Source organism: Macaca fascicularis, chromosome 5 (genome assembly GCF_037993035.2).
Source record: "Macaca fascicularis isolate 582-1 chromosome 5, T2T-MFA8v1.1".
NCBI classification, from domain to species: Eukaryota; Metazoa; Chordata; class Mammalia; order Primates; family Cercopithecidae; genus Macaca; species Macaca fascicularis.
The window spans coordinates 123,769,201-123,795,913 of NC_088379.1; the positions used below are offsets into that span (position 1 = coordinate 123,769,201).

Below are 26,713 nucleotides of genomic sequence, written 5' to 3' on the forward strand. Positions count from 1 at the left end.
TCTTTCAGAATAATATAGAAAGAACATTACAACAGCATGAGCAAGATACACAATTCAAAATTAGTTGAAAATTGGTGATCAGAGAACTGGAGATGTTCTCATGACATGTGAATATTTGTTCAGCAGCTAAAGTAATAGCAATGCATTAAACCAATAGAATTACTTTTGACACCTAACAGAAATGCTAATTGATCATCAATCATTAGCTTGTAATTAAAGGGTTGAACTTGCAGTTCTGAAAATATAGCCAGAAAAATTAGTGAGAAACATGAATGTTATAAAAAAGACAAACTGCTCCAAGATAAATTGCTTTAAATTACATTGACCTCATCACCGTACCTTTGAAAGCTGTCCCTAATTGAGAGCAATTGATTTACCCTTCCAGCTTTCCTTTAAAGCCTATCAGATCCCAAATTCTAAATGTTAAGAACCCTTTGCCAATTTATTCCGCAATTGAGCTTTCCTTGAGATTCTGAAGTGATGACTAAGGCACAAGCCAGGTAGAAAAACAGTGCTCAATGAATTTAAACCTTAGAGATTAAGGTGACATCTTTTTTCTCCCCCTGGAGAAGGTGATAAAGTGAAAGTAATTTTTAGTGTAACTAAACATGAAAACCATGCACAAAAACATGAAAGACAACAGACACCAAAATGAGCTGTGAGAGGGACAAACATGCCAAAATTTCTAATACCTACCCACACCCAGAAGAAAAAGGTCAAGTTCCTGGAAATTAAGGAGGATTCGTGGGGAGGATTTTTGGAAAGAGTTGTGCTGTGTGTTGAGCATGATCCCACCACCCTCTACTCATGGGAGAACAGAGGGGTCATTGCCTGCTCTGCTGCTAGCTGAGATCTGGCTTCAGGGTCACTGAGACCATCGGAGAGCTTGAGAAGTGTTCCCTGCAGGAGGCGGACACAGTAAGTTGGTGTCTGCCTTACAACTAATAAATCCAAAGTACAAGAGAGAGATTGGCTAAAGTGGTATCAGAAGAAGAAAGAACCACATATAAGAATTATGTGCCCTCTTTTCCCAAGACAGATCAAAGGCTCCCAAATCCCAAGGCCCAAACGTGCAACTCTTAAAAGGAATATTAGCCTAGGGTCCTTTTAAAAGGAACCCTGCTTGGCTGGGCGCAGTGTTTCATGCCTGTAATCTCAGCACTTTGGGAGGCCGAGGAGGGTGGATCACAAGGTCAAGAGATCGAGACCATCCTGGCCAGCATGGTGAAACCCTATCTCTACTAAAACTACAAAAATTAGCTGGGCATTGTGGTGTAGTCCCAGCTACTCAGGAGGCTGAGGTAGGAGAACTGCCTGAACCCAGGAGGCAGAAGATTGCAATGAGGTTGCAGTGAGCCGAGATCGCACCACTGTACTCCAGCCTGGCAACAAAGTGAGACTGATGGCTCCAAAGATCTCAGATGATTTTAAACATATGCATATGAAAATATCAGTCGAGTAATAATTCCCTGCATCCTTTTCACTCCTTCATCTCCATGTCCCACATACTAAGGGATCAGAAACCTCAGTAAGCAAGGAGAGTAAAATCACCCACTGGAGAACAGAGCCTTAATCAGACTTTCTTCCCAGCCTGTCTTGCAAATTCTCTCCTGCACCAGGTCCCAGGAGGATGAGAGGAGCAGATTTCATATTGCAACAAGTTTGGAATTTGGATTGTTTTTTGAACCAAAAGATTTAAACTACTAAATCAAGACTTAAAGCTACATGACAACTTTCTGTCACCTAAGAGATTAGGGAGGCCATTCTGCAAGGGAAAACTACCCACACTGAACAAATTTTAAAGGAACAGTGGGAAAAAGAAGTAAGATTGCTTTAGTAATTATATTCCATGAATCCTAATTGTTTAACATATGAGCTACATAATTATTTATAAGATTATTTCATTCATTTTATATTCAGATTTTTATACCATGACTATACATAGAAATATAAAATTTCTAAGAATGAAATAAAAAGATTTTTAAATGTCTTGTCAATCACAATGGCCTCATATATGATTAACAGATGTAAATCCATATTTCAAATAATCTTCTTGAAACTTTTGAAATTTGGGAGCCTACTATTGTTAAACGTGATTATATCATCACTGTTTTCATCGCATTAGGGGCTGACAAGAGTTCAGACTAGAAAGAGCACAGGGGTTGGCTCTGGTACTTTCCTTTCCTTCACTTGCGCTTTCATTATTATTAATAGCATTCGCTATGAACCGTGGTTTCTTAGTAATCTTTTTAAGACACTTGGACATTTTGTGATGGTTAGGATAATTAAAGCTAGAAAATACAATCTGCACATCTGTGTAACTAGGCTCTCATAAACTGCCATGTACAATAATACACTGCAAGTAAAGTGTACAATGTGCCTGTGTCAAGGAGTCCCCTTGAGGAACTCCTCCTCTTCCCTCAGGCTTGCCCATATCCCAGAAGAGGGGTTAGAGGGAAACTTCAGAAGGCAATGATTCAAAGCCCCTCACTTTCATGGACCCCGTCCACAGCTTGTTTGAGACCACCGTTTCTTTCCATTCACTTTCCCTTGTATCAAACATCCCCTTAGGACCGGTAGGGTTGGAATAGCAGCGGGCATCTTTTTGGATCGAATTAGAAGTTGAATGAGAGATACGTTTAGTTGGGTTCACAGTGCAAATAAAGCATTTGGAATTTGTATGATGACCTGATTGAAAAAACATGCCACAACGTGAATTTTATTAATTTTTTTATAAATACAGCAGAGAGAGGCAGCTACAGTCTGGATTAAAAGTAGAGAAATGCCAGGCCTGGTGGCTCATGCCTGTAATCCCATCACTTAGCAGTGGCAAGGCAGGCAGATCGCTTGAGCAGCCCAGAAGTTTGAGACCAGCCTGAGCAACATGGCAAAACCCCATTTCTACAAAAAAATACAAAAATTAGCCGGGCCTGGCCACATGCACCTGTGGTCCCAGCTACTGGTGAGGCTAAGATGGATTGGTCGATTGAGCCCAGGAGGTTGAGTCTGCAGTGAGCTGTGATGGAGCCATTGCACTCCAGCCTAGGTGACAGAGCAAGGCCTTGTTATTCATTCTTTCTTTTATAAATAAATAAGAAATTATTATACCCAATATAATGTTTGATAATATCTTACAACATAACATCAAGAGTATGCTATGACCATATAAAGCAGAACCATCCTACACCTTTAAAGTCTACCTGATTTGGACATTTTTTTAAAAAAGACGAAGAGTTTTCTGAATGGCTGACTTATTTTTTTGTATACATGAGGAAAGAACCAAATGAGCTCCAAAGTATAAGTATACTCACAAGCCTTCCTCAGAATAGATAAAATAATTATAACAGGTTAGCCTTGGGTGTAAGAATTTTGAGACAAGTCAAAATATCGTATTTTACCAAATCTTAGGTAACATGATTTCTTGGGTACTTACTATGTTGTCAGACACTATATTGAACTTTTAGCTTGTATTATCTCATTGAATCCTCACATGTAATTCATCTGGAGCTGCTAAAGCTAACATTTGCTCCCTTATAGTCTGATGAAAGACTATTTTTCTACCTTCCTTATTAGTCTCTTCACATTTGGTTTCCTTTTCATCTGCAGCTCATTATTGATTGAAAGCTAAATCGTCAAAGCTAACACAATTTCCAAATAATGCTTCCCAGCCAGCAAGAATCATGCAAAATGAAAAGCAGTGATTTGACATGAAGAGGACAATTTTTCTCACAGCTCGAACATAAATTGTCACTATTCAAGAACTCCAGTAGACTGCTCTTCCTTTATGATTTGTTCTTATTCATGCCACAGCTGAATAGGAATAAAGCCCAGGGCACTGGGCCAGTGTGCTGAACCCAAGACAGGTGGCTCATAAGATACTAGCCTTTAAAATATGCATTCTGTTGGAACCTGCAATTTCATCCACTTCTAAAATTTTTTCCTAGGAATATAGTCAGATACAAACTAAGATATATCAATGATAATGACCAATCCAGTGTTGTTTATAACAATAAAAATTATAAGCAAACTAAAGGACCAAGAGTAGAAAATTGACTAAGGACATTGTGATAATTGTGATAATTTATAAGATAAATTACTATTTAGCCATGAAATATATATATTAAATATATATGTGTGTGTGTGTGTATATATATATATATACACACACACACACTTTAAAGTATTTTTAACAATGTATTAAAATGCTACAGATATATTGCTAAGCAGTAAACACTATCTGTCAGGTTATACCATTACATTAACCTACACATACAAAATTTTATATTAAAAAATTTTATACATAACTTACAATATATACTTTTATATATAAATCATATATATAAGATTTTAATATATGAAAACAATTCAGAATGTTTTTCTCTTTTTTTACATTTTCTGTTTTTTACCTTGACTGTATAATTTTTAAAAGGTAAAAGATCACTTAAGATATAGACTTCAATTCAACAAATACTTTTCAGTAGTCTATTATGTAATTAAATTAAGTTTAACAAATATTTATTTAATGAACCATACACATGACTGTAGATATAATAAAAAGTACAACCTGGTCCCTGCTCTTGAGTTCACAGTTTAGCAAGAGGAACGTATAACAAGTCAAAGCAACTAATCCTAATAATTTTTAAGAGAGCGTAAGGTACAGTGAAATACAAAAAGGAAGTAGTCACCTCAAACTGGAAAAGACATGGTAGGTAAACAGACAGGAAGGTATTCCAGGTAGAATGAAAAACATCTACTAATGCATGGAGTCATGCACACTGGAATGAAAGTAAAAGCAAGTAAATGGGAAAATATGAAGATGAAGAAGAAGGTAGGGGCATTATCATGATGGACTCTTGAAGCATTAAAGACACAGACTCTACAGCTACACCAGCCACACGTGAATTGAATTCTTGAAAGTTGGCTAATCCTAATTGAGATGTACTGTAAATATAAAATATAAAATAGATTTTGAAGACTTCGTATTTAAAAATGAGAAATGCCTCATTAATAATTCTTATGTTGATTACATGCTGAAATGACATTTTGTATACATTGGGTTAAATTAAGTATATTATTTATTATTTAAATTAGTTTTATTCAATTATTATTTTTCATAATGTGGCTACTGAAGGTATAATTTAAATTACACACGTGACTTGCAATATATATCTATTGGACAGCGTTGTTCTAGAGGATAGATTAGAGGAGCCCAGTTCTGGAAGGAGGAAGATCAGTTAGAAAGCTTTTAAAGAACCCAGCTAAGATTCAATGAGAGATTAAACCAGGTAAGTGCTAATAGGAATAGAGAGGATCAGCTGGAGTTATGAAAGAGACTGTATTGACAAAACAAGTCCAGTTCAATAAGAAATGAGGATCTGGTAAGTGTCTGGAATGCACTCAATTTTTTGGCTTGATAACCATAGGAACAGTAGTAACCTTAGGGAAAATAAGGAATACAAAAGCAAGACAAGATCTGGCTGTAAAGATTCATTCATTCAAATATTATTTATTGAGCATCTACTATGTGCTAGTTATTATTTCGCTGGTTAGGTGCTAGAAAACTAGCAATGATGAAACAGATGAGGTCCCTGCTCTCCTGGAGCTTACTTACACTCTATTGCAAGCACATAATGAGCTCAATTGAGCCATGTTTAAAGTGAGATGGCTATGGCACGTTCAGATAAAAATGTCAACTAGACATTTAAGTATAAAATTTAGGAGAAAGATAGAAATAGTAGTTTGAGATGTGGGGATCATTGTGGTGATTCCACCTAGAGACAGCATGTAAAGAACAAAACCCTGGAAAACACTAGCTATCTAAAGGTAATGTGGAGAAGGAAGAATCAGTGAAAAATACAGATAGAGGAGAACTAGGAGAAAACAGTGTCAAAAAAGCCAAGGAAGAATAAAATTTTAAGTGTGGCCAACCATGTTCAACAGAGTAGATTGGTTAATGCAATGACTACCAAGTATCTATATGTAGCTAAGAGGCTATTGCTTACCTTTCAGAAGGCATTTTCCGTGGGATGGTGGGGACAAAACTTAAGTCACAAATGACTGAAACGTGAATGTAGGTGAGGAGTAAAGTGAGCACCTGGGTACTGTTCCTTTGAAGAACTTGGCTGGGTAGGACAGTGGCTAGAAAAGACAATCAGGAGAGAGCCTAAGATGAGAGAGATTCAAATATGTTTTCAGGTATGAGGGAAGGACCAGTGGAGAGGACTGAAATAGAGGAAAACAGAGGAATATGTGATAGACTAAGATTACATGGGAGTTGAAAGCAGATGGGATGAAAAGCACTGGGAGATATATTAGTCTTGAATACAAAATGGAACACCTTTGCTTGACACTCCAGGTGTCAGGAGGAATTTTTAAAAGACAAATGTGTAGAAAGAAGGATTTGAAAGAGTTTCTGCTTGATAACACTCCCTGTTAATTAGGGGATGATTAGGGAAAGTAGGGAGAGTGGAAACTGAACAGAAGACCTCCAGAGAGGGTTGAAAGTTTGAAATAGCTGCTGAAGGGAACAGAAGAGCAAGGTGACAATGAATAAATAAGAAGAATATCCAGTAGCACTAAGGATTCCATTGAGTTTGGGGACCATATGCTTATGCGCTATGAATAGCTCCTATTGTGTGTTTTTTCTCTAGCTGTGCTGAAGAGTCCATATGTGGAAGTGAACTAATTAAATGGAAGAACTGGCCCAAAGTCTCATACTTGCAGAGCACTGAAAGCAGAAAGATGATCTGGGAATCTGAGGGTAATGGTATTAGAGAAGTTCAAATCATTGCAGATAGAATCTTGCCTGGTAGAAGAAGTGATCAGAAGCACATTGATTGATGCAGAAAAAAATAAGAGGGTTAAGAGATTGGAAAGCTATCCTGATAAGGCTGGTGAGCTGCTAGAAAGAAACTGTAAATAAGAAATGATGTTTCTCCAAACTAACAATAATATATCAACAATAATAAATAGCTCTTATGTATTAAGCAATTACTATGTGGCAGTCAGTGTATTAAATTTTTTTAAACTTTACATTTAATTGTAATGACAACCCTGTGAGGTAATTACTATTACTATATCCTTTTTGTTTTCTTTTAAACAAGTCAATTAAAGTACTGAGAGTTTAAATAACTTGCTAAGACTGTAGAGCCGGTAGGTGGCGGAGCCCTCTTTCTTGATCACTATACAGGCCAAAGGCAAAGACATAAAGATATAGTTTATTTAAAAAGGAGTAAGGTTTCATGGAAAATAGCAGGAAATGGACAGTAAGAAAATAAGTGGAGACTAAAAAGAAGAGTACACAGTGAATGGGGATAAAGTTAGAGGAGACAAGAATAAATCATTGAGGCCCACAATTTTAATGGTGCTAAAAGATTACCAGAATGAGTGGCATTGAAAATAACGGACCCTAGACTTTTCAACTTTAAAAATAAGATTGTTGGAACCAGCTCAAGGCACATACAATATATTACAGACAGTTCAGAGAATAAAGTTGAAGGGCCCATGCCAGCCCCCAAGGAACTTACAGTCTAGAGATGAATAAAACAAGTATATTTAAAAAGCACAAAACAAGCCAGGGTAAGAAAATGTCAGAAAGACAAAACTAGGTGCTCTAGGGCTCACATTTTTAAAAACATTGCATTTGCCTTGAGAGATATGAAACAGTGTACATGACACTCTTGAATACATAAAATTGAGCTAGGTAGCAAAATGAGGCAGCATATTTACAGAGAGAAGAAACTGTATAAACAAAGCCATGGAGAAGCAAGTCCAAGGAATATTGTAGGTCAACAAGCAAGGCAATTTGGCTGGTTTGCTCTGAGCACAGACGGGGTACACAAGGGAAGACTGGAAAGATAAACTGGGACCATGTAGTACCGTAGGTTGACACACTGAACTTTATTCAATTCAAAAGCTAATGAGGCACTTTGAGAGGGCTCAAGCCAGGGAATTATAGAATAGGAAGTTCAGGCCCAGAACATCATTAGAATATCCTTTCTGCTCAGAATTTTGTAGTTATTTTTCAGAATGAGACATGCTCGTGTGATGGAGTACAATCTTGACAGTGATGGAACTCATATATTTTCCATGATGATAAAAATGAAACTTCTGGAGTTTGTTCATTGCCCTATATAAAAATAAACTAGTTTCCTTACTCTTTCTGTAATGAGTGTTTCTGGTCTGGGGATCTAAGTCAAAGAGGAAGAAGAACACAAAGTAAATTACAGTATACTCTTCCTTTGCCACATAGCCATTAAAATGCCATGAAATAAAGCAAAAGTGAATGTGAAAGGCAGCCTTTTAAATAGAGAACTCATAAGTTAACATGCATCTGAGAGGTACATGGAGATATGGAAAACTTTGCTTTGGTAAAAAACAGGATTGACAAATAGACACAATAAAAAATGAAAAAGGGGATATCACCACTGACCCTACAGAAATAAAAACTACCATCAGAGAATACTATAAACACATCTATGCAAATAAACTAGAAAATCTACAAGAAATTGATAAATTCCTGGACACATACACCCTCCCAAGACTAAACCAGGAAGACGTCGAATCCCTGAATAGACCAATAACAAGTTATGAAATTGAGGCAGTAATTAATAGCCTACCAACCAAAAAAAAGCCCAAGACCAGACTAATTCACAGCTGAATTCTATCAGAGGTAAAAAGAGGAGCTGGTATCATTCCTTCTGAACCTATTCCAAACCACTGAAAAGGAGGGACTTTTCTTGAACCCATTTTATAAGGTCAGCATCATCCTGATACCGAAACTTGGCAGAGAGACAACAAAAAAAGAAAGCTTCAAGCCAATATCCCTAATGAACATCGATGTGAAAATCCTCAGTAAAATACTGACAAACCAGATCCAGCAGCACATCAAAAAGCTTATCCACCACAATCAAATCAACTTCATCCCTAGGATTCAAGGTTGACTCAACATATGCAAATCAATAAAAGTAATCCATCACATAAACAGAACCAATGACAAAAACAACATTATTATGTCAAAAGATGCAGAAAAGGCCTTTGATAAAATTCAACAGCCCTTTATGTTAAAAACTCTCAATAAACAAGGTATTGATGGAATATACCTCAAAATAATGAGAGCTATTTATGACAAACCCATAGCCAATATCATACTGAATGGGCAAAAGCTGGAAGCATTCCCTTGAAAACTGGCTCAAGACAAGGATGCCCTCTTTCACCACTGCTATTCAATATAGTATTGGAAGTTCTGGCCAGGACAATCAGCCAACAGAAAGAAATAAAGGGTATTCAGATAGGAAGAGAGGAAGTCAAATTGTCTCTGTTTGCAGATGACATGATTCTATACTTAGAAAACCCCATCGTCTCAGCCCCAAACTCCTTAAGCTGATAAGTAATTTCAGTAAAGTCTCAGGATACAAAATCAATGTGCCAAAAAATCAGAAGCATTCCTATACATCAATAATAGACAAGCAGAGAGCCAAATCATGAATGAACTCCCATTTACAATTGCTACAAAGAGAATAAAATACCTAGGAATACAACTTACAAGGGATGTGAAGGACCTCTTCAAGGAGAACTACAAACCACTGCTCAAGGAAATCAAAGAGGACACAAGTAAATGCAAAAATATTCCATCCTCTTGGATAGGAAGAATCAATACCATTAAAATGGCCATACTGCCCAAAGTAATTTATAGATTCAATGCTATTCCCTTCAAACTACTATTGACATTCTTCACAGAATTAGAAAAAAAAAAAAACATGAATTAAAATTTCATATGGAACCAAAAAAGAGCCCATATAGCCAAGACAATCCTAAGCAAAAAGAACAATGCTGGAGGCATATGCTACCTGACTTCAAACTATACTACAAGGCCACAGTAACAAAACAGTATGGTACTAGTACCAAAACAGACATACAGACCAATGGAACAGAACAGAGACAGAACAGAGACCTCAGAAATAACACCACACATCTACAACCATCTGATTATTGACACACCTGACAAAAACAAGCAATGGGGAAAGGATTCTCTATTTAATAAATGGTACTGGAAAAACTGGCTAGCCATATGCAGAAAACAGAAACTGAACTCCTTCCTTATACTTTATGCAAAACTCAAGATGGATTAAAGACAAGTGTAAAATCCAAAACCATAAAAACTCTAGAAGAAAACCTAGGCAGTACCATTCAGGACATAGGCATGTGCAAAGACTTCATGATTAAAACACCAAAAGCAATTGCAACAAAAGTCAAAATTGACAAATGGGATTATAATTAAACTAAAGAGCTTCTGCACAGCAAAAGAAACTATCATCAGAGTGAACAGGCAACCTACAGAATGGCAGAAAATTTTTACAGTCTACCCAACTGACAAAGGTCTAATATTCAGAATCCACAAGGAATTTAAACAAATTTACAAGAAAAAAAAAAAAAAAAAAAAAACCTCATCAAAAAAAAATGGGCAAATGATATAAACAGACACTTCTCAAAAGAAAACTTTTATGTGGCCAATAAACATATGAAAAAAAGCTCACTGATCATTAGCGAAATGCAAATCAAAACCACAATGAAATACCATCTCACACTGGTGAGGCTGTGTAGAAATAGGAACACTTTTACGCCGTTGGTAAGAATGTAAATTAGTTCAACCATTGTGGAAGACAGTGTGGCAATTCCTCAAGGATCTAGAACCAGAAATACCATTTGACCCAGCAATCCCATTACTGGGTATATACCCAAAGGAATATAAATCATTCTACTATAAAGACAAATGCACACATATGTTTGCTGCAGCACTGTTTATAATAGCAAAGACTTGGAACCAACCCAAATGCCCATCAATGATCAACTAGATAAAGAAAATGTGGTACATATAAACCATGGAATACTATATGGCCATAAAAAGGAATGAGATCGTGTCCTTTGCAAGGACATGAAGCTGGAAGCCATCATCTTCAGCAAACTAACACAAGAACAGAAAACAAAATATCATATGTTCTCATTCATAAGAGGGAGCTGAACAATGAGAACACATGGACACAGAGAGGGGGACAACACACCGAGGCCAGTTAAGGGATGGGGGGCTAGGGGAGGGACAGTATTAGGACAAATAGCTAATGCATATGGGGCTTAAAACCTAGATGACAGGTTGACAGGCAGCAAACCACCATGGCACATGTATACCTAGGTAACAAACCTACATGTTCTGCACTTGTATCCCGGAACTTAAGGTAAAATTCAAAAATAAAACAGGATTGAAGGGAATTAGAAGCCAAATTCACATGTCTGTATGAACCAGTTCTGTTTTCATAGCAATCTTCTGAGCATCACCACACATCCGTCAGCAGTACAGAAGTCCTCGAAAGGCATGGCCAACGGCACTTACCAAGTTGTGTTTTGTACTAAGGACAACTCTAAGTCTAGGACATTGAAATATTTTTATGAGCTTAATAAAACATGCTTGTTTTTAAAATGTGTTCAAACGTGTTCAAAGCTACTACAAAGCAACCAATGGGTTTGATGACCTGAATCTTTTCTGTATGAATAAAATATACATTTCTATGGAAAATAAAAGTTTCTCTGGGAGAACTGGGTCTAGCCAGGTTTTCTCAAACTGTATTCCAATGACACCTACATCAAGACCACTAGAGATGATTAAAATGCAGGTACCAGGACCTCCTCCAGACCTAAAAATCGGAATCTATGAGTATAAAGACTGGTGATCAGAATGTTTTAAACTTCCCAGTTGATTTGTATATATCCTAAACCTTTTGAATCTATGGTCACCCAGAAGGATACTAAAGCAAAACAAAACGGGTTGGCTGAGAGAAAGAGTTTGCTGTAAACTCATAGATTGCTATGAAAAGAGAACTTCTGAATTCTGACTCTTTTCATGAACAAAACTTGAAAAAATGAGCAGCATATTTATATTTGCACCCTCAGAACGAAGCACAGCATCTGGCAAATAGCAGAATAATCAGAAAAATATTTGTGGATTTCAACTGAGCAGCATGGTCATGAAAGGCATAGTTTATAATAACTAGCATACTTTTTCACATCCACATTTCCTCTCCTGTTCCCAGCCTTCTCCAAAGAAAGAGAATACTTACTGTATTGTCAACAGTGTTTGCACCAGGACCTATGTTTTGCTTTTTATTCTTGGTAGTGAGCCATGCATCCCCCCATACTTACAGCTTAATAGATCCACAGGGTTGATGCTAGAAAGTACAGATAAAGCTTCCCACATTTTTCTCTTAGTTACACTTTGACAAACGGTATCTGTTTCCTTTCTCATAAATACTAACGTATGTGGTATTTGATATTTACCTTTTCCCTTTTTACAGAAAAAAATTCACAGATAACCATCTTGCTATACACATCTATATCTCACAGACTAGAAAGAATTTTTTCAGTTGTTAGTCAAATAAACATTATGCCTTTGGCAGAGTTTCAAATGATGTGAGTTTTAAGCAGCTAATTAGTCCTTTTGGTGACAACTAATTACTCATAGTGTGTTTATAGCAAAAATTGTTTTATAAATGCAGTTGTCACTTCTGTTGACACTTTCCTTCTCATTGGAATCTACAAGTATAAAGAAAATAATCTATTTTGACCAATTCCATCTTTAAAAAATAAATAAATAAAACAAAAATAAAACCTCAGTCCTGTAGTACTCTTAAAATTGTAAAAGTATCATCTTTAGGAAAAAACTAATATCTACTTCTCCTGAACTAGCAGCCTTTTCAAGCCTTGTCTTTGTTTCCTTCTATGCTGTACAGAAATTGTTGTCAGGTGAGGAATTACCAAGAAGTGAAATGACATTATAAATGTCATAGGTCAGTACATAGGTAAGGAAGAAATGCTGTCTAGAAAGCAAGCTAACTTTTTGACCAAAACATTCTCGTTATATATCTATTTTTGTCAATTTTCCTGCTTAATGTGCATACTTTCCTAACAAAAAAGTAACAAAGAAAACTTAGAGAGGTTACATGTTCAGCAAGAGATGTGCAATATTCCATGTCTAGAGAAAATATTGTGATTCATGAAAAAAGAAGTTCAAAAAGAAATTGAAATGTATTATGTCCTGACAAATTATATTCCCTTATGGACTTGTATTTCTTTAGGGGCACAAAACAAATCTCAGGCTTGAGTCCAAAGTCTAAAAGGATCATAAGGTGACATGCATTACAAAAACATTAAACCATCCTTTAGCTTGTGGTGCACCTTGCATTATATTAAAGTGTGAATATAAAAATAGAATTGAACATTTGGGAAAAGTTCCATGCTTGGAGGCTAAGTAGGTTTTCTTTTACAGGACTAAGTTCAACACCTTATAAGTATCACCTGAATTCTTGCAAATCAGGTTCAGTTTCATGAAAAGCAATGTTCTTTACCAGCTCATAAATCATTTTGGGTTCTGTCTGTCTTTATCAGAAAGAGTAGCTTTTTTTTTTTTTTTTTTTTTTTTTACTTTCCATGGTCACGCAGGTAGAGAGTAGCTCTCTGCTTTAATTGTCAGAATAAAAATGTTTTCTGAGGTTAAAAAGTGAGTTCAAAGGGATTTCAAATGTATTAGTATCACAAGGTTATATATTATCCCTGTTTCCCATTTTCTGTCCCATGCAGATATTATTCAAGTGAAATATGACACATACAGACTTACTGACAAATCTTTCATAAAAATAAAGCAAGAAATTTGAACTTACTAACCAGGTTAAAAATACACGTTTTTAAAATTGTAGTTAAAAAATTTTTAGGAGAAAGGTAAACAGAAGTATCATTTTGCTATCTTATTAAGGTACATTGAAAAATGTGGCATGTAGGGGGAGGGATTGCATTGGGAGTTATACCTGATGTAAATGACGAGTTGATGGGTGCAGCACACCAACATGGCACAAGTATACATATGTAACAAACCTGCACGTTATGCACATGCCCCTACAACTTAAAGTATAATAATAATAAATAAATTTAAAAAAAAAAATGTGGCATGTAAAACAAATGAGTAAAGACCACCTCCAACAGACATTAGAAAAAAACTTCCAAATTTAAGAATGATTTTCATAAGTTTCTCAATCACCTAATGTTCTGATAAATTTTTCAGGAGAAAAAGAGGAAATTTAAGTCACAGTATTGAAGTTACTATTAAAAAATAACCAGAAGGTTTAATTTTTAAAGTCTCGTTTTTTTAGAAAGACCCAAAATGGTAAAAGGCTTACTTCCCAATTCCATGACTACATTGGTCTGCCGGTACAGATAGCTATTTTAAATCACTCACAAAATATTTTGTTTGCAAAAGTTCAAAGATTTAATATATGTTCAGGCAGAGTGAATAGAAATGTAAATATTCTTGATCACAATGAAGCTTTTTATGTAAAAGCCTGCAGGATTTGTTCCATAGGATATTACTACTTCCTCTTATTCATAATTGTTAAGTAATTACATTTTTCTTTTTTATTGTATTAAATCTTAGTATAACTTTTTCTTTCAGCTCTGTCACATTACCTTGATGAATTTTCTTGAATATTTCTTTCAGTCTCTTAATGAATGACCTATTAAACTCATTATTGTGATTATAGTAAACCATTGTTACTATTCATTCACATGACATTATATATTTTCCAAAAGTACTATTATCACATGAATTATTTTTATTATCTTTTTTATAGCAGCATAAATGCCACAAAGGTTTTCTTTGCCATTAAAAATCCCATGCAGAAGAATTCATTTGTCAACACTAACCAACAAAAATTATCTGCATTCACTTAAAGCAATAGTTTTACAAATACTCATTGTACATTTACATCCTAGACCAATGCAGTCTAACCTGCAGAGTTCAAATTTATTTTATTGTAAAAAATGTCCCACACTTGCTGTGATTTTCTTTGAATGCATGGATTCAATCTAGGTCAGCTGCTTCCATAGGAAGAGTCAATTTTATCTAGCCAAGAGTTAAAGATTTTTCTTAAAGGAAGTGTTTTATATTGGGAATAATGGAACTAAAGAATGTGAAAAAGGGCTTGAGAAACATACAGGTTATGTTATTCAACAACAGTCTTATTGCACCAACATGGGTATACGGCCGCTATTGATGTTGAATGTATTTTTTGTTATGAAATATATGAAAATTTCAGGGAAAAAATGCTCAAGTCTTGCTGATAACACATCCTCCAGTATGTATGAATATAATGAGGGTTTGAGGGATATGTCCCAAATCCAAAAACACACCATGAATTGAAACCCTGCGCAGACTACTTAAGGAAAAAAACTAGCATCGCTGTGATTATACTGCCCTCTAGTGTCAAAATAAATGTTATTTACACTGAAGTTCATTTGCTTTTTTCAGATCAGCATTTTCATGACCCATTTGTCCAACTATGGGAATGACCGACTGGGATTATATACATTTGTTAATCTGGCCAACTTTGTGAAGAGCTGGACCAACCTGCGACTTCAGACTCTGCCTCCAGTACAACTGGCCCACAAGTATTTTGAGCTGTTTCCTGATCAGAAAGACCCTCTCTGGCAGGTAAAATTAATTCAATCATTGATATAACCCATTAATTCCAGGAACATAATTCTGTGAGATATTCCAAATGTGAAAAGTGAAGCCATCTGAAAAAAATCTGCATTTTGGAAATGTTAGTAAATTTGAGGAACTACTCCTTCCTAAACTGTAGTCTTTTATCATTGCTACATATTGCTCTCAATTCCCTGTTCCCTTGCGCATTGGAAATCATGGGATTCAGAAAGTTCAGTGATGGATTCAGTGGACATAATGTCTTCAATCAGGAGTGAGAGATAAATCTACATGTTGCAATAGGCTGGAAGAGTAGAAGATGGCAAACAGGTCGTTTGTTAGGCAGGTAGCCTTTGAACACATCCCCATATCTTTAATGATTAAACCATATTAAAGGATCTCTGAGAAGAGTTCAGAACTGACATCTGCCTTCTGAACCATGAGGTACACCAACAGCCAAGAGCCGCTGAGTGTGGACAGCTTTCAGAAGTATTAATTGGGGATTAATATGAGGGAAGGCATTTCATGGGAAAATCACTGAGCTTCTTAAGATAAAATACCACATGAATATGGCATACTCAGATGACCCTGGGGGTAACCTAGATTTCAAAGCATAGACTCTTAGGTATCATAGAATTAATTGCAGGAACAACTTTGAATTTAAATTGTCCACTCCATGATCTATGAAAAATCATAATCTTGGCAAATAATTACATCTTGCTTACTATATGTCAGACTGGGCACTTTACATGTATTAACTCATTTAATCCTCACAACTACCTTACGTGGTAGGTACAGTTATGATTTGCATTTTACAGATGAAGAAACTGAAGCACAGAAAGGCTCAGTCAATTAAGCAAGGTCACACAGCTAGTGTGTGGCAGAGCAGGAATCAGTTGTAGGCCATCTGGCTTCAAAAGTTGTGCTTCCTAATCACTGTTTTCAACGCTACTAGTTACAGACAGAGCTGATGGTAAAACAGTAACAATCATCAGAAGTAGACCTCAGTAAATTTTTACCACAGATTGAATTTGTTAACTCTGAACTTTATATTCAATGCATTCAGCTTTCAACCGTAAGTTGATTACCTCCTGAGCACACACAGGTAACTCCATAACAACTGCACATTTAGCAGGTTAAGGTTGGTGGTTGTGGACTTATGACTGCATATTACTTTTCCATTGTTTCAACAAGCATCTTTTCATTGTAACAAGCATCTTTTCATTTTAACTACCACAAAACATCACCAAATGTTAGCCAATGGAAAGACATGCAATTTTCCTGCTAATTTAACCTAACTTTTAAACTGAAATCATTATTTCAGGTGACAAGTTTTAAACTTTTTCAGAAGAACAGCCAAAAAGAATACTCTCACTTTAGTCTTAACATCTGTTGCTTATTAAAAATAAGCAGAAGTTTTATTTAACTTCACATACCTATGGTATTAACTGACTAAAAATAAAAAGTGGTACTTTTGCCCATTCCTGAAATAATATTAAAGGTACTGTAATTCTTCCTCCTTTTCTACATAATATATACTTTGTTCTTAAAATGAAGGGTGTTCTAAGTAGGACTTGTGTGGTGGATGTTGGTGTTAAATATTATACACCAAAAGCAGAATCCCTAAGGTAGTAATTCACCCTCATTATTCCCTTTTGCTAAAACTTAGGACTTTCTAGCATCATAGTCTATAAAATTACGTTTTTAGATACACATTCATCAAGCTTTGATGGCAGTTGAGAGGTATCTACTCTTTAGATAGTAGTATTTTTGCCAGATCCCTATCCCTCTGAAGCACAGCTGGAAAGTTCAAAGTTACTTAGAATAAAGATCTGACAACTTATATTTCAGTTATATATTGAATACTAAGTGTGTATCATCTTTTAGGTTAGCAGGAAGCATAATCTCTGCCCAGTAAACTATTTAAAACGTAAATAGAACTGCTAGTAGCCAATTAAACTGTTCATGCTTTGAGACTGTTTACCCAACGTGGAAATACTGCCCATCTCCAGCCTCCTCTGTAGACTCTCAGCCTCAAGATGGAAAGGAGTTATTCAGAACTTCCATGATGCCACTTCAGGGCTTTCATTTTTTTAAAAGAGCCTATGTTTTTATCCCAGCGTTTCCTGGTATACTTTTAAAGAACACAAGTTGGAAAAGCTGGCACACAATGGACACATTCATGAAAACAATACATCTCTATGTTCTTCTCCCATTTAGAATCCTTGCGATGACAAACGCCACAGAGACATTTGGTCCAAAGAAAAAACTTGCGATCGCTTACCAAAATTCTTGGTAATAGGACCCCAGAAAACTGGTGAGAACTTTTTATGTTATGATTAACCAGTGTAAAATTTCTGATGACTAGACAATGAGTTATTGTCACAATAAGTTTGTAAACCTCCCATAACTGCTAATGAATGAATAACGTTTTTCTCTGACATAATTTTCATTTAGCTCAGTAATGTACCTAAATGCTTAACAAAGTGTTTTTTAGGTGAAAAGAATAAAACAGATGTCACACTGTTCAAATATCCAGCAGTCAATTTGGTGGCACATTTTTTTTCCCCCCCAAATGTTTTCATTGAAAAGTATTTAATTAACACTTCTAAAATCAAAGCTAATCAGTGACAGGATTATATCAAAAGTCAAGAGGGACACAGATAAGTACCTATAACTCTTTATAATAAATCCCTGCTAGAAAAATAGTCCCTTAGGCTGCCATTTTCCTAATATTGTTTATTTGTAAACTTTCTTGCAGAGATGACTATTTTTTAAAAGTCTGAAAGATATTTCACAAGCAGAATTCCTAGACATACATAAAACTCTGTGCTAAGAAAGGTGTTTATTCACACCCAGGAGAAATCTTTTGCACCTTTTCTTAAAAATGATGTGCAATTTTTTTCCCCATAAACTTTTTTTTTTTTTTTTTTTTGAGACGGAGTCTCGCTCTGTCGCCCAGGCTGGAGTGCAGTGGCAGTGATCTTGGCTCACTGCAAGCTCCGCCTCCCGGGTTCACGCCATTCTCCTGCCTCCGCCTCTCGAGTAGCTGGGACTACAGGCGCCCGCCACCATGCCTGACTAATTTTTTTGTATTTTTAGTGGAGACCGGGTTTCACTGTGTGAGCCAGGATGGTTTCAATCTCCTGACCTTGTGATCTGCCCGCCTCAGCCTCCCGAAGTGCTGGGATTACAGGCGTGAGCCACCACACCCGGCCTATAAACTTCTTGTTTCTAAAAATCAGTATTAAAACGAAGCCTCATGGAAGCTTTAAACTACCAGACATTCATGCTATATCCTGCGTGGTAAATTATTTGGGGCCCTTGGTTACTGGCTTCACAGAAAACAGTGAACATCATATTGCTTGCTAAGGAGAATACATTTCCTCTCCTCATTGATCTAGAAATAACTGAGGAAAATTCTGTGCAATGTACACAAGGAGTTTAGCATGTTCATCTTTTTCCTTAATGTCATTTGCAGATATCGATCTGAAAACAATAATAAATATGGCAAATACTTATATTTTTCTTGTCATTTATTTCACTTGTCCTTATCTATCTAAAGTGAAAAGACAACTAGGAAAACATTTAAACTAAAATCTCTTCAGTGAACTCCCACTGTCATCACATAAACTTGTCAAGACTGATCACATCCTGAAGGCTTGGTAGCATTTTGCTTTAGAAAGTCCTGCAGGATTCACTTCCCTCGTGTTGTGCTGGATATGCAGACATTTTGATATCATGGTTAGATGGTAGAGTTATCATTTGTCCTCTTAAACTCAATTGGGTTTCCAAGTGTTTGTTACAATTTGGATATGGCATTTGTCGTTGGAAAATACCTTTTATACAAATTGATTCTTTTTTATAGAAATTGATTTTTCCCAGTTTTGCTGAATATAATTTACATGCAATAAAATCCAGCCATTTTGAATGTACAATTAGCTGAATTTTGAACATTGCACACAGTTGTGTCCACCACCACATTCAAAACACAGAACAGCTGTCAGCCTAAAAAAAATTTGTCCTTGTTCCTTTGCAGTGTATCCCCCCGATCCCCACCACATCCCCAGCCACAAGCAACTACTTTCTACCACTACAGTTTTACCTTTTCTAGAACCTCATGTAAATGGAAGCATGTAGTGTGTAGTCTTTTGTATCTGACATCTTTCATTTAGCATAATACTTTTGAGATTCGTGTTGCTGTATATATCCATATTTTGTGAAATTGATTTTTTAATTAAAGTATTTTCTCATATCAGTGACATGAAAATAAAATAGCTTCATTTTTAACTGTACTTTTGTCAAAAGTATTTTTCTGGGCCAGGCACGATGGCTCATACCTGTAATCCTAGCACTTTGGGAGGCCAAGGCGGGTGGATTACCTGAGGTCAGGAGTTTGACACCAACCTGACCAATACGGTGAAACTCCATCACTACTAAAAATACAAAAATTAGCCAGGCGTGGTGGTGTGCGCCTGTAGTCCCAGGTACTCAGCAGGCTGAGACAGGAGAATTGTTTGAACCTGGGAGGCAGAGGTTACAGTGAGCCAAGATTGCATCACTGCACTCCAGACTGGACAACAGAGTGAGACTCTGTCTCGAAAAATAAAAAGTATTTTTCTGGATAATTTTGCACAGATTTCTAGTTATCTCGATATTCAAATATTTCAGTGTTAAGACTGACAAAAAATATAAAACTGAAGATTTATAGATGGTTATTTAAATGTGTGTCTATGATTATGTAGTTGAGTTACCACTCACAAAATACATATGCAGGACAGTTTATTCAGACCCAAGAATATGTACAGGCAAAGACAGAATTCAGAAACCACAAATTAACAATTTTTTAACACGGATACATTTCATTATGCCTTTTACTGACTATGCAAAATAATTAGATTATATCCGTTTTTTCTGTTTGTCTAATTAATGCTGATCATGAAACGCTATTAAAAGTGAACAAATGTATTTAATACAATTCTTAAAAATAAGATTCAGAAAATAATGTTTTCAGTTGATCTAAGAAAGGAATTAATCTCTCTGCTTTTTTTCTCACATTATAATGGCAACACTTATTTCCAAAAATATTTGTTATTTTTAATTTTAAAAATTCCTCATGCATTTTTCTGGATTATATCTCACGTGTATAACTGAGATTTAAATGTATTTATATATTTATGTATTATAATTCTAAGCTATATCTCAGTAAAGTTTTTATCTGAAAAATGCCTTTTAGATATTCAGATATGGCACTCTTTAGGTGATTTCGCCTAGGTTACCTCGCTAATCCTCATAGAACACTGATAGCTAAGTATTTTCTTCCCCACTACACAGATGGAAAAACTAAGACTCAAGAGAGGTTGTAAATAATTTTTGTTCAAATTCACACAGCTGGTAAGTACAGGAATAAAAATCTTGATCCTAGAATTTACCTGACTTCAAAGAACATGCTCTTTCTACTTTACTACTTTCTACTTTACTATGGATTTCATGTAATGGAGCTTTTTTCCTCCAATAAATTTTAGATATTGCTTCACAGTTATTCTAAGTCAGTGATTCTCAAGGGTGGTTGCCAGAGCAGCAGCATAAGCATCACCAGAAAACTTACTAGAAGTGCAGGCCGGGCGCGGTGGCTCACTCTTGTAATCCCAGCACTTCGGGAGGCCGAGACGGGTGAATCACGAGGTCAGGAGATTGAGACCATCCTGGCTAACATGGTGAAACCCCGTCGCTACTAAAAATACAAAAAAATTAGTCAGGTGTGGTGGTGGGCGCTTGTAGTCCCAGCTACTCAAGGAGGCTGAGGCAGGAGAATGGCGTGAACCCGGGAGGCGGAGCTTGCAGCGAGCCGAGATGGCGCCACGGCACTCCAGCCTGGGTGACAGAGCGAGACTCCTGTAAAAAAAAAAAAAAAAAAAAAAAAAAAAAAAAAAAAGTGCAAATTCAGCAAAGACTTGCTGAATCAGAGATACTAGGATAGGGCTGTGCTATCTGTGTTTTAGCCCACCAGATGAATCTAATACATGCTTAGAGGAGCACTGTCTTAAGGCAAGCTTGTGAAGCACATTTTTACTTTGTATATCATAGATTACTGTGTTTTATTCCCTATAATGATCTATGATTACAGTGTTCATTGTTTAGTTCAGATATAATCTAGGAAGACTACCTCTTTCAATTCATTTTTTAAGACAATATTGCTGTTGACAGTTATTTTAACAATTTTTCTATTGTATAGATATGGTAGATTTAAGTAAATAAATATTAAAGAAAGCTTAATTTATAAATACTTAAATAGTATTTATTTACTTAAATATTGCCATATTTGTACCATTTAAGTAAATAAACACTAAAATACTACCTTACTTCCATATTAATACTATTTAAGGACTGGGCACAGTGGCTCATGCCTGTGATCTCAGCACTTTGGGAGGCCTGGGTGGGTGGATCATCTGAGGTCAGGAGTTCGAGACCAGCCTGGCCAACATGGTGAAACCCTGTCTCTACCAAAAATACAAAAATTATCTGGGCATGGTGGCGGGCGCCTGTAATCACAGCTGCTCCTGAGGCTTAGACAGGAGATTCGCTTGAGCCCAAGAGGCAGAGGCTGCAGTGAGCCAAGATCATGCCACTGCACTCCAGCCTGGGCAAGAGAGCGAGACTCCATCTCAAACAAAAAAAAAAAAAAGAAAGAAAAGAAAGAAAGCTTATCTGAAAAATAAGAAAATTCAAAGTTTTGTACAAATGGCAACATGACATAATTACTAAGCAAAATTAGAGTAGTAATTTCTCCAAGTGAGAGAAATGTTACAAGGCCATGTCTTATTACCATCGCTAGCTATTGACTTGGAATATAATTTTCAAGTCCTGCTCCACAGATTGTATAACAGTGTAAATAATAGTATATTTCTCTCTTAGGGGTAGCCAATATGTAGAAATGCTTTTATATTATGATCTTTTAAACACAGTCACAGTTACAAATATTAAATACATGGCTAAACCTTTGATAAACTGAACCCAAACTGCCTTACTTTCTCTTGTACCAGACCGACTAAGCTGCATCCTTTATCTCCTCATTTAGTCTTATAAAACACTAATTGTACAGTTTATGACATTGCTCACTTTTTGAAAAATCACACCCTTGCTCCCCAACAGTCACAAATATATATGCGTACCTGTGATATACCATTCTCTTCCCTAGTAAATGCAAATTCTATAAGTTATGTCGCTAAGAAAGGGCACTATTTTTTTTTCAAATTTAGCAATTTGAACAATTTTTGACACTACTTTTATAAAAAATATAAGTACATTCAAGCTTAAGCAAACTTGTGGAAAGATTAAATTCTGTCTTGAGTTTAATTAGCTTTCATAGGCCTCAAGAAGAACTTAATATGAGAACCCAAGTATTGATTTTGGTAATGTAATATATTAAATAATAATATATTTCATTTATATAGTGCCTTATTACTGTCAAAATGTCTTCAAGTACATGTCTTTTAATTCTCAGAGAAAATCTATGAAATAAGTAGGCAGGGGATTTTCCATTAAGAAAGCTGAGACAGGCCAAGAGAGGTGGCTCACTCCTGTAATCCCAGCACTTTAAGAGGCCGAGGCGGGAGGATTGCATGAGCTCAAGTGTTCAAGACCAGCCTGAGCAACATAGCGAGACCTCATCTCTACTAAAAAATTTTTAGAAATTTTAAAATTAGCCTGGCACAGTGGTGCATGCCTGTAGTCACCGCTACTTGGGAGGCTGAGACAGGAGGATCCCATGAGCCTGATGTCAAGATTGTAGTGAGCCATGATTGCACCACCACACTCCAGCCTGGGCAATATAGTAAGATGCTGTCAAAAAAAAGAAGGAAGGAAGGAAGGAAGGAAGGAAGGAAGGAAGGAAGGAAGGAAGGAAGGAAGGAAGGAAGGAAGGAGAGAGAGAAGAAAGGAAGGAGAAAGGAAAAGAAAAAGAAAACTGAGACAAACAGAAGCTAAAAGACAAAGTCACAGACAAATCAGTCATTGAACTGAGACTGAAAGCCAGTTCTCTCAATCCCTGCAACAGGCCTATTTTCACACCACACTGTCTCCATTTTTTTAGAACCTGCTTCTGTTAAACTGCTGATTATCCATTCAAGTTATTTCAAGGAGTAGTTGTAACAACGCTGTTTGGATCATTGTAATATTTATTAATGACTTTAAAGTGCTGATCATAGGAAATTGTGTTTTCATTTAATTAATTTCTGAACCTCTATTATCTTTCCAGGTACCACTGCTTTGTATTTGTTCCTGGTTATGCATCCTTCCATCCTTAGTAACTCCCCCAGCCCAAAAACCTTTGAGGAGGTACAGTTCTTTAATAGAAATAACTACCACAGGGGGATTGATTGGTAAGATGGGTTATTAGTATAAATCTAAAAGTTTATGTACTGTGCACAGTATAAACTTAGCACTAATATTTAGAAACATCTAAGTTTGTAGTCACAAATAAAAGTTAACCTCTGTGCCTTGGAAATTGATTGAATATCATAAAGGGGCTCAGAAATTTTTCAGAACAAACTCTTCTCAGTTTATAAAGAGACTTGTTTCCCCAAGAGGATCACATGTAATTTCAATTGTCATTAATTTTCTTGATGGTAATTATAGATATTAAGTCAGAAGAATAGCATAATATTCAGAAATTTAATTCCTCTCTACTAGTAAGGGGAAAAAAATTTCATATCTTTTTCTTCTTGTGCACTTTTTATTAAGTGATACTATAGCCAACATATGTAATTTTCTATTTTCTTTGGCACATAAAAGGAAAAATAAATAAATAAAACTAGAAATGTTTGTATATTGCGTGAGTAATCAAAGCTATAAAAAAACTATCAACAATACACAGAATTTAATTTTTGCCTTTGAATCAAAATTAGAAATATATCAACCATCTGAAGACAACATTTAAAAAGTAAAAATGTCAGAATACACGAAATACAGTCATGTAGTAGAGAGAGATGGTGCAAACTAACATGTTAACCATAAAATGTATCCAAAGGTCTTGCTATGAAGGTGTAATGCTGGACAGAGAGTGGTATAAATGAGTGAATTATAATAATTCTACAGCATAAATAGATTTTACGTGTATTTTAGCATAGTCATATATATCTCTGTTGTCAAATTTTATGATCTCAATTTTATAATTATCAACCCCCTGAGGAGCTGCTTATGAGAAGTCAGAATGGAAAGGAAAAGGAATGGATTGAGTATAATTTGAGCACCTACTAGGATTTATATATATTCTAATTGTTATATATCTCACTGCCAATTTTTCAGTTCAAGGTTTGATATTTTGATTAATTGTGTGGTGTTGAATAACAGCTGGAAAATCAAGAAACCATCAACAGTGGCCAGGCACAGGGACTCACATCTGTAATTCCAGCATTTTGGGAGGCTAAAGTGGGTGGATCACTTGAAGTCAGGAGTTTGAGACTAGCCTGGGCAAGAGACTACCTTTGGTAGAGACCCCATCTCTACCAAAAATATAAGAATTATCCAGGCATGGTGGTGTGCACCTGTAGTCTCAGCTAATTTGGGAGACTGAGATGGGAGGATCACCTGAGCCCATAGAGGTTGAGGCTGCCGTGAGCTGCAATTGCACCACTGCACTCCAGCCTAAGCGACAGAGTGAGACCCTGTCTCAAAAAAAAGAAAAGAAAGAAACCATCAACTACTTCAGCTGTATTTGACCACTGACTCAAGTATATATGCCAGTATATAATTATAGAATAAAATGATGTTAACATCAGGACTAAAAGGACTGAATAAAAATTGCTTTGGAGGTGGACAGGAATGTATTAGTATTACATTCCTGTCAATAGTTGGATTCTCTAGGACTTTTTTTCAAAAAACATATTTTTGAAAAATTTATGGTAAAAAATTATTGCAAGAGTTATTCTTAATTTTTTATCATAAACCTTTCAAAAATATGTTTTGATCATCATGTGGCTAGGTACTCTGATAGGAACAAAAAGTCCGGCCGGGCACACAGGCTCACCCCTGTAATCCCAGCACTTTGGGAGGCCAAGGCAGGCAGATCATCTGAGGTCAGGAGTTTGAGACCAGCCTGGTCAATATGGCAAAACCCGTCTCTACTGAAAATACAAAAAGTAGCTGGGCATGTTGGTAGGCGCCTGTAATTCCATCTACTCAGGAGGCTGAAGCAGGAGAATCACTTGAACCTGGGAGGCAGAGGTTGTAGTGAGCCGAGATGGTGCCATTGTCCTCCTCATTGTCAGAAGGAGACTGTCTCCAAAAAAAAAGAAAAGGAAGAAATACTCAGGGTCAACCCAAATAGCAAATAAATGAAGAAATGTGGAGTATTGCAAAAAAAATTCCACTTTTCAGGTAAAAGAAAATGCTGAAGTTTTATGTTTTATAGAAGTAGGAAAACTTAAGGGAGGCATTTGCTTTTAACCCCCGCATTGTTAAAACACTTCCAGTTTGCTCACTAATTCTTTGAATAACCTGAATTTACATTCTCTAAATGTGAGCCTATTTATGGAGCTTCCAGGTCCCATACTAAAAATATGAACCTTTTATTTGCTTCTCTATTCATGAAACATCTTTCAAGTACCTGTAAGTGCCAGCCACTACACTAGAAAGATGCAGACATATAAGCAAACAAGAGCTGTGCCCTGCCCTCTCCATGAGCCCCTGGAGCCTGGCAAAATCAACACATTATAGGTCCAAGATCCGGACTTGCTTGAGGAGGTTTTCAAAGCCTAAACTGTTCCAGATATAAAAGACTTCTAGCAAGGTAGGGCAGGTTTAAGAAGCTAAAATTTCTGCTCTTTTTTGTGATTTTTGAAGCCTTTTTCAGAACAAGCAGGTTTGAGACAAGCTTGGACCAAATAAGATACCACTAGACACTTGAAATAATCTTAGCACTCCTGGAACCAGTGTGAGCTTCTACATAAGAAGTATCCTGAAATTTGGCACTTTCTGTAAATAGAATGTACACCAGAACAAATAGCACATCAAACCTTCCAGAAATTTTTGTATATCTCTTTCTCCCTAAAAGGGTGCCAGAATTACATATCACCAACAAGCCAATTCCAGACAACATAAAAGGATTTCTTTACTTCTCTGAATCTCAAGATATCACTGTGTTGCACCAGCTAAACTTTGCAATATGTTAACAACTGGAATTCTACCAGAAGC

At 36.2% G+C, this 26,713-nt stretch overlaps 1 protein-coding gene across 6 annotated transcripts in view; it reads left to right on the forward strand.

Annotated features, from left to right (window-relative positions):
- NDST3 (N-deacetylase and N-sulfotransferase 3) overlaps nucleotides 1-26,713 on the forward strand; it is a 192,729-nt gene that overhangs the window by 142,835 nt on the left and 23,181 nt on the right. For 2 of the 6 annotated variants that reach the window (XR_012435034.1, XR_012435035.1), the window contains exons 6-8: nucleotides 15,347-15,529; nucleotides 17,741-17,837; nucleotides 23,778-23,857. Coding sequence is in view for 2 of the 6 variants with exons in the window: in XM_005555787.5 (XP_005555844.1) it covers nucleotides 15,347-15,529; nucleotides 17,741-17,837; nucleotides 23,778-23,901 (404 nt within the window). In the remaining 4 variants the exon portion in view is untranslated. Of the gene's footprint in view, nucleotides 1-15,346; nucleotides 15,530-17,740; nucleotides 17,838-23,777; nucleotides 23,902-26,713 lie in introns of all 6 variants that reach the window. The other 4 variants (XM_005555787.5, XM_005555789.5, XR_012435032.1 and 1 more) reach the window with 2 other exon arrangements.